The sequence below is a fragment of the Sander lucioperca genome, chromosome 4 (genome assembly GCF_008315115.2).
Source record: "Sander lucioperca isolate FBNREF2018 chromosome 4, SLUC_FBN_1.2, whole genome shotgun sequence".
NCBI classification, from domain to species: Eukaryota; Metazoa; Chordata; class Actinopteri; order Perciformes; family Percidae; genus Sander; species Sander lucioperca.
In genome coordinates, this window is record NC_050176.1 from 42,426,268 (window position 1) to 42,435,584 (window position 9,317).

The 9,317-nt window shown below is 41.1% G+C and overlaps 1 protein-coding gene and 1 long non-coding RNA gene across 2 annotated transcripts in view; both read right to left on the bottom strand.

The window, feature by feature from the left end:
• Positions 1-3,506: 3,506 nt before the first annotated feature.
• The window catches only part of LOC118494914, a 31,764-nt gene continuing 25,953 nt past the window's right edge, over positions 3,507-9,317 (bottom strand). Inside the window, exon 2 of the long non-coding RNA XR_004897122.1 lies at positions 3,507-3,632. This is a non-coding gene — a long non-coding RNA (uncharacterized LOC118494914). The remainder of the gene's footprint in view (positions 3,633-9,317) is intronic.
• LOC116050944 (E3 ubiquitin-protein ligase TRIM21-like) lies at positions 3,837-7,140 on the bottom strand. Its single transcript, XM_031301165.2, has 2 exons — positions 7,095-7,140; positions 3,837-5,536 (listed from the first exon to the last, which is right to left on the bottom strand). The coding sequence occupies exon 2, from the start codon at positions 5,532-5,534 to the stop codon at positions 3,891-3,893; it is 1,644 nt and encodes a 547-aa protein (XP_031157025.1). The 5' UTR covers positions 5,535-5,536; positions 7,095-7,140; the 3' UTR covers positions 3,837-3,890.

Here is a 9,317-nt window from a genome sequence, read left to right on the forward strand (position 1 = left end):
TTTTACCTTAATAAAATTGAGATATGTCATGCATGGGATTGGTACCATAGGGTTTAACCAACATCTAAATGTAGCTATCAGAAACATTGGTTTACATCAAGTTAGCAAACACTAGCCAGTCTGTTAACATGGATATTTGCAAGCCTCCAAGTTTGGTAGCAAATCTATGCATGATTCCATGGTTAACCAGAGTTATAGCATTAGTTATGTTTTCCAGATTATTGTCATTTATTGTACATGCTACCTTATATTTATCAGTTTTCAGCTCAGCAACCTCGGTTTTGCATATTGTAAGCTAGCTGTAAACCCCCATTTGGCTGCTACATTCCCAGTGTTAGCAAACGCTAGCTAGTCTGTTAACATGAATATTTGCAAGCCTCCAAGCACAGACGTCACACTTTAATCTTACCTGTTGCCTTTCACCATCCACTTATTTAACTGCTGTCGCATCCCTGGCCATGTCATCTCCTTTTCCCTCTTTCTTTTTCTATTTTAGCCCCAACAGCTAGCTGTTTTGCTTTGCTCTTTTTCCATAGACGGCAACTTACTACTCGTACGCTCTTACCTGCTCACTCAGCGCTCATGGCAACCCCCCCCCACTCCCCGGTCCCTCCCCCCCCCCTCCCCTCCCCCCTCCCTCTTCTATGTCAACATTCTATGATGGAATCTTATGAGACAGGGTGCCTAATCTAGCCTGAGAGTCCTCTCAAATGTTATATAATAACATTGAGGAAATGCAGAAATGATTTAGAAACGCACAACAGCAGCTACATATTGAAAATACCAAAAAAATAATTTTTTTATTTTTTATTTTTTTTTAACCATTGCTTTGGCGCCCCCCATGGTGCTGCGCCACTATGCGCCGCATATAGTGCATACCCACTTTTTGCACCACTGCTCATGTGCAGTGTCTGATTATCCAGGAAATGTACAGCCACGTTGACCAGCGCTCCATCAGTACCCTGGAAATCCAGAGTTCTCGCGAGAGCACAATTTGAATTTGCTCAGCGAGTCACTCTGGCATTGAGTAATGCTGCTCATTAACTATGCCCTTGTAGCCGAGCTGCACCAATCACATCAGTGTATCTGATATAGGCGGGCCAGAGGCGAGCTGAACAGATGACGACAGTTTAATCTACCAGTTAGCTCCGCTGGTAGCTGACCGTATGGGGCTCTGGCTCTGTGTCTGATGTGTAAAAAGGTTTTCAACACAAGACCTGAGCTGCACGTCATCACTTTTATCTCTTCAGTCGTCTCTTCTGGATCATCTGCTGAATTTCAGCTCTGTCTGTCTGTCTGTCTGTGTGTCTGTCTGTCTGTCTGTCTGTCTGTCTGTATCAGTCCCTCTGCCTGTCTGTTTGTCTGTTTGTCTACCTGTCTGTCTCTCTGGCTGTCTGTGTGTGTGTGTCTGTCTGTCTGTGTGCCTGTGTGTCTGTATCAGTCCCTCTGTCTGTCTGTCTGTCTGTCTGTCTGTCACTCAGTGTGTCTGTGTGTCTGTCTGTCTGTGTGCCTGTCTGTCTGTCTGTCTGTCTGTATCAGTCCCTCTGCCTGTCTGTTTGTCTGTCTGTCTGGCTGTCTGTGTGTCTATCTGTCTGACTGTACCAGTCCCGTTCTCAGCTGAGACGCTGCGTGTCCTGCCAAGCAAAAAGTGGAACTCGTCTTCAGTGTTTTGATCAGCAAAATAATTTATGATAAAACACTGAAAGAATTGCATTAATTGCACAGAGAGGGAACGTCCTCATTACAAGGGCTACTTCGGAAAATGCCAGACACTACCTGATGATTGCGCAGTAAGCATTAAGAAATCCTCTGAAAATGCAGCATTTTCCATATAGGCTACATGTTAGAATAATTTATATTATCAAGAATAGACAGAGACCACTGACGAGATATTAAGGTTCATTTTACTCGAGAATCCGAGGAGGCCTTCTCCACACTACGGAATAGTACAGACAATGACCTCACGAAAAGCTCTCTACAGCAGCTTTTGTAATACAATGTAGAATGTGATAATCATGGTACAAGAGTTGGTGTCGTCAGTTGTTTCAGAGTCGATGACGTCTCCCCTATCTGGTCTGGGAGGGCATGAACACACTGTGCTCAGACAAGGACACGCAGTGGCTCCAGTTATCTTGTATCTTGAGTATTCAGTATAATATTCTTCTATGCAAACAGTTTAATAACAAGAGAGAAAGTATGTAAATCAAAATTTCTCTAACACTAGAGTATGCCACGAAAAAATAACTCGAGGCCACGCAATAATATTTCTTCTGTCTGTGATGGTTCCGGGGCTCCGTAAAGACGCTCTGCAAACACACACTAAAATAGACAATGTTTCCATATAAGACCAATAAGGGAACAAAATGAGAGGAGGTAGATCTTTCAACATTGTTCCTGATATTCCCACCTATTTTCAATATTGCAAATTGTTTTGATCATTTCTGTTAGCAGGTACCAGGGACCATGGAAAACCAAAAAAGGCGAGTAGAGTCGAGGCGAGTCGAGCAGGTACCATGTAATGGAAAAACACCTTTTCTTTTCACATTTCTCTAATCATTTTGTGTTGTGATCCATCTAGTGGTCGTTCTGTGTCACAACACCAGTTAGTGGTCTACATGGAGGCCTGTTGTTGCTGCTGCAGTGTAACAGGGAGTCATGGAGACGTGCTCGGACATGAGGAAGGCTGTCAGCTCTCAAGAAATGTTCAGAGTTTAAATTAATACCCTGCACTTATCAATTATTGTTGTTGGACTCTTTCAGAGAGATTATACAACATTTGTTGTCAGTATTGAAATGTGGCTTTAAACAATAATGTCAACTTACAACATAGAAAACTAAAGTTATTATTGTCAGACGTTATCTGCAAGAAGAAGCTCTGCAGAACAACTATAGATGAAAACAGGAAAAATGTCTTAGGTTATGGCAGGCCGTTTTAACATTTAATCAAACCGCACTCCTATCTGTAATTAGATTTTAGATATTTATAATAGCATTTCTCCTAGTCAAAATTATATTCTAACTAGTCAGAATGGTCATTAAAGATATCCACAATAACATTCATACTTGTAGCAATTGTTTTTCAAGATATCTACAACTTTGATTGTACTAGTCAAAACTAAATTTAAATCCTTAAATAGTGTAAGTGGCCGCTTTAACATTTACTAGATAGACTGGATATTTATTGCAGATATCTGTATTTAATTCTTCCTAGTCAGAAAGAACTTTCTAGATATCTGCAATAGATTTTATTAGAATATGATCACATCCTGTTGTGTAGAACAGTTTTTATTAAAGAACAGCACTGCTAACAAAGCTCTGCTTACTGTACATTTCCTCCAGCTGCTTCACATTAAAAGCCTCTGGTTATCTGGGGGAAAGCTTTTATTGTGAAACAGCCTGAGGTATTAGAGGAAGCAGTGTGTAGGACGCAATAAGGAAACTGTAGTGTTCTGTAGACACTATGGGATGTAATAGGCCTTACTCTTAAATTAAGCTTCATGACAATGAAATATTCAGCAATATGTTTTCTGTGGCTGCACATCAAATACAAATAAATGTGTATCTGATTACATAATCAACACATTAATTTGATGCATCATGACACACGTTATGTGGAGGATATCTATTTAAACCTCTGTTAAAACCAGACATTTATTATAACTTCCAGAAGAAATCAGTTTCTAAAGACACCAAATATGTCAAGATGAAGTTTGATTCAATTTGCTAAGAATTGCTGCACATTTAACCATGATGATGATGATGAATGGAATAAAGTGGAAATCAGTCACCACAGGAATGAGATTCTATAGAAAACAAGATGTAAGATATATGAATATGTACATTTGTTCCCAGGATTGAAAATAAATCAATACCTGAAATGAGATCAGTGTTTAGTTTACTCTGACAGGAGAGATGATCAGAGGGGCAGAGTTTTCACCACCATCTTTACACTCGGGACTAAAGTATGGGAATAGTTTCTCAGTGAAGGAGCAGCCAGTAAAGGAGTAGATAAGAGCTGCAGCATCTACATCATAAAAGGAGACCAGACCCTCCTCATAATCCACAAACACCCCCACCTTCTGAGGCCGAGACTTCAGAGAGAGAAGGACATCATGGTCAGCAGCAGCTTGGTAATTTCTATTTCTCAACACTATAGTCCAGTAACCTTTCTGAGGACTCAGTGTGATTGCTCCCTTCCTGTTGATTGACTCTCTGACCACTCCTAAATCCCAATCAGTCCTTCCTTTAACTTGCACCTCAAAGTAAAATCTGCCTGAAGAGAAACTCTGTTTTCCTAAAACAATAGCACACTTAGAAAATCTCTCTGGGTTGTCTGGGAGATTCTTCCTCACATCACCATAATTCACTTGTTTCCCATCATCAGACAGGATGAGTTTAGGATATGCTGTATCAGGATCAAGAGTCACATCCACTGCATACTGCTGGACTCTCTTCAGCTCAGACTCAAGCAGCTTCTTCATCTGTTTACTGAGTGTCTCCTCCAGCTGAACCACAGCTTCCACCACAGTCCCCTCATATGATGATGGATGGACGCTGACCTCTGTCCAGTCCTTGGTGGGTGGAGGTTGTTGGATGTTAAGGGACTGGACACTCTGGAGAAGATGGAGGTGGTCTTCAGAGCATGAGAGCTGCACCACCTCAGTGCTTCTCTTCATCAGCTCAGAGATTTCCTGTTCCAGCTCTTTGATGAAAGCTTCGGCCTGTTTTTCTGTTGTTTTCTGCTTCTCTTGGATCGTGTTGATGACCTCATTCAGGCCTCTCTCAACAGACTCCTTCAGAGAAGTGAAGACCTGAACACCTTCTGCTATCTCTCTGTCTGCATCTTCCTCACTGAGGTTGACTGAGTGTTTGATCTCCTGAATCTTCAGTCGTCTCTTCTGGATCATCTTCTGAATTTCAGCCTCTGTCTTCCCCAGCTCTGCCTTCTTTCCTTCATATCCTTCTTTCAGAGGAACAACATCATGCATCTTGTGATCTAAAACAGAGCAGAGCATGCAGACACATGTCTGGTCGGTCTTACAGAACAGCTCCAGAGGTTTATCGTGCTCCGTACACATCCTGCCTTCCAGGTTCTCCACAGGGTCGATCAGCTGATGTCTTTTCAGGCCTGACATGGTCAGATGAGGCTCCAGGTGAGTCTCACAGTAGGAGACCAGACACACCAGGCAGGACTTCAGGGCCTTCAGTTTGGTTCCAGTGCAGACGTCACAGGGAACTTCTCCTGGTTTGGACACTTGTTGCTCTGAGCTGCTGCTGCTGGCTTTCTGTTGAGCTGACTGTCTGAACTGAGCAACCATCTCAGACAACAAAGTGTTGACTCTCAAATCAGGTATTGTGGTAAAACCCTCTTTACACAGGGGACACAGGTACTGGTCATTGGTATCCCAGTGTTCAGTGATGCAGTTTTTGCAGAAGTTGTGACCACATGGTATGGTGACAGGATCAGTGAACACATCCAGACAGATGGAGCACAGGAACTGATCTTCAGATTGCAGGTAGTTTGCAGCAGCCATATCTACACATGATGTGAAAGAAAAGGAAAAATAATATAGGTTATTTAATATCGTAATCAGTGATGAACGAGCACTAGCACATTCGGGTCGGGGATACTGATGGATCGCCAGTCAACGTGGCTCTTGAATTTTCCAGGATCATTAGGCACTGTGTGCATGAATTACACGTTATTTCCTGCGTTGAGCATGTGTCGCTAAAAATTAAGTATTGTACATTTTGTACCACTTCCTGTGTCCACTATGTGGTGCTAGAGAACACACACTAATGAAACGTCATGTTGCTGGGTATTATATGTAGACGACATCATGTAAATTTCATGTAAATCAGATGATCCGTGTCACATACAACTAACATTCTGTTGTCAGTAGGTGGCGCTATGACTATGACTTAATAAAGGCATGTAGATGCCTTCAAATATTTGGGGCAGATTGGACTATTTTAATTCAAGTTAACAGTTTCCTGTGTTATGGTGAAACATTCAAATTGTCTGACACGGCACATCATTCCACAAAAACACAAAAGCTTCCCAATTTGGCACCGTGAAGGTCTTGAGATTCTTTTGACCCTGGCGTGTCACGCCCGAGCCCAATCACTGCAGAACTTTACAAATTTCACCAGTTCTGATGTGTGCTGATTTTCAAGCATCCTAATCACCTCAGAAATGTACCAAAATAACAAGTGAACAGATCCAGACTGACCACAGAAACTGATCATCAGACAGCTCACAGCAGCCATATCTAAACACTGAGAACAAAAAGTATTATAAAATGTTGTTACACACATAATTACCATATAAATAGAAGTTATCAAAGTATGATTACTGCAATTATGACAAACATAAACACTTCAGCACACAGTATAATATTTCTATCACTCAGGGTCTCACAATCAAATCAATAACAAAAGACAGACTGATGATGTTGTGAAGTAGTGAGGGATCTTGGGAGATAACCCACACTACGTGACTCAGGCAGAAATAATGTTCAAGGAGGAATGGACAAGTTAATGTCAATTTACTTTGATGAAGTGACAACACACAGAGAGAGGGTCAAAGTTTAAAATAAAAACACCCTAAAACAAGATCCGGTCTCTTTTATGTCCACAGTGTTAGCATGGTTAGCATTGATAAGCTTCTGTCCTGATTGACAGGTCGGTGTGTAGCCAACGCCCTAAAACTTCCCCTGCTATAGCCAGACTATATATTACTGGCATATGCTGTGCACAACAATAATATGACGCCATGACTTCTCTATTTTAGCCTCCCTGCCATTACCTTGCTTAAAGTGACAGATTTATCTGGTTTTGAACATTTTTTCAAACATTTGGTGTGATGTGAATACACAGCTCAAGAAAATATATTACATAGGTCTAGTCTTTTTAGACATTTTAACGCAAAAATGTCACATATTATACCTTGAAGTGAGTTATCCATCTGAGTGTCAACTGTCATTAAAAAATGAAGAGTGTAGCTTCCTGTTTGAATAAAGCTGCTACATTTAGCTGTAAGTTTAGTTTTAATGCTGTTTGTTAAAAGAGTAAATATAATCAGCTGCACTCACCGGTATTTGTTGAGAAAGATCTGACGAACTCACAACAACAACGACAACAATGATGACATGACAAGGACTGAACAGAACAGAGGACATTAAACACAGGGCCAAACTAGCAGAGAGGGGGCCAACAGGTGAAACATATTAGGGACAAATCAGACTCAAACAGGAAACAAAGCTAAACCAAGACACATGAAACCAAACACTTCAAAATAATACAGGAAGTAAACCAAGCCAAACATACATTCATAAAGATGAGTTCAGGAAAAACAGAACAGATTTGTTGTTTGTTTATTTAGGATCCTCATTAGCTCCTGCATTGCAGGTGCTATTCTTCCTGAGGTCCTTACAATTCTCTTGAAAATGTGGCAATGCAATAATAAATACACATAACAACATCATAAACAATAAAATGTATATAATAATGAAATACACTATAATTCCATAATAGTATAACAGCAGCAATGCCATTTTCAGGACTGGTCCAAAACTCCGCAAGGACCTCAGACAAAAAAACTTCCACCACTAGGTGGCGCTATAGCAGAGATATGTGTTTGGCCCTTTAACTCCCAAACCGTACATCACACATTAAAAATACACATGTCCATGTGTTCCCTTGATCCAGCTGAATCTCCTGATATAGGCCACGCCCATTTCCGCCTAGACTTTTATGCGTGAAAAATCATGATTTATCAAAAACCTACGTTTTCGATCTCCTCCTAGACCGTAGGACCAATTGGCACGAAACCTGGCAGGTAGCATCTCCATATTGACCTGACACAAAGGATAAAAATTGCGCATATTACGCACGAACACCAACTTTGCCATATCTCGGCCAAAATAAATAATATCAACGCCAAACTTTAGATTCTTGTTTGCTTGTACTTGCGCTACAAGTACAAAAAGTTTATATCTCATGAACGGCTCATCCGATTTTTACAAAAGTTGATGGGTACCATCTAGGGCCACTCCTGAGGCCAACCCTAGAGTGGGGTACTGAGGGGCCAAAGTGGGCGTGGCCTATGGGACCCAAGTCTAGATTCACCACTTACACTAATGTGAACAACTTTAAATTTACAGGGTAGATAGACAATGGGTCATGGACCACACCTACCAAAAATTACACGTGGACCACTAGGTGGCGCTATAATGATTTTTTGCCTTTAACTCCCACATTACACATCGCACATTAGAAATCCTTACATCCACGTGTTCCTTGAATCAAGCTGAATCACATGATATAGGCCACGCCCATTTCTGCTTAAACGTTTTTCCGCAATATCGTGTAATGCGCAAAACCAACTTTTTCGAACTCGTCCTAGGCCATGCGACTGATCTGCATGAAACCTTCTACATAGCATCTACAGATGGACGTGACCAAAAGTTATTTAAAGAATTTTGTTAGATTAAAGTATGCGCATTTGATGACCAAACACATTTTCCTAGCTAGCTACCACACACATATCATATCATATCTCGGCCAAATTAAATGCTATCAGCAAAGAACTTGTGATCATTGTTCACCATCCGACTACGATGCTCTATACCAAATTTGGCGAAGATCAGCCATTAGTGGGCGCTATAATCAACGTTTATGTGTTTTGGCCAATAACTCAATGCATTTAAATGGAAAATTTGCAATTGCAATATCTCTGCCACAGTAAATGCAATCAACACAAAACTTGTGATACCCATTTGGCATGGCGCTTTGAGGCTCTGTACCAACAATAAACAAACTTCTTAACCCACCTGACAAAGTTTCTACAACCTTCACAGTGGACAAATGCAACTCTTTTCTCTCACTTCTTCAATCTGAAATCAACACCATTCATAGGCACCCACGTGTGCTAGCCTGCCAGTAGGCTACATTCATTTAAAATTAAACATTGCAGTTGGTGCTAAGTGGAGCGTCTGTCATAGTGTGATTGGTTATGTCGGTGGCATTGATTCTTAATTTCCCACGAAGCTGATCGCGGTTACGTGTCAGTTAAACTTTTCATCTCCAATCCTATCTGTATTTGTGAGAAGTGGCGCTGTCCTGATTTGAAAGCCTACTTTACGACTTTATTATCGAGTTAATAGGTGTGTGTGTTCGTGTCGGCGGCTGTCCATTTCCTAAGGTTCTGAAATGCAAACATTTTTTGACTACTTTATTTTTTTATTTAAAGGGCATGCGCCTGTGAGCACCCACGGAGGAAAACATAAATAGGTGCCTATGACACCATTTACAAC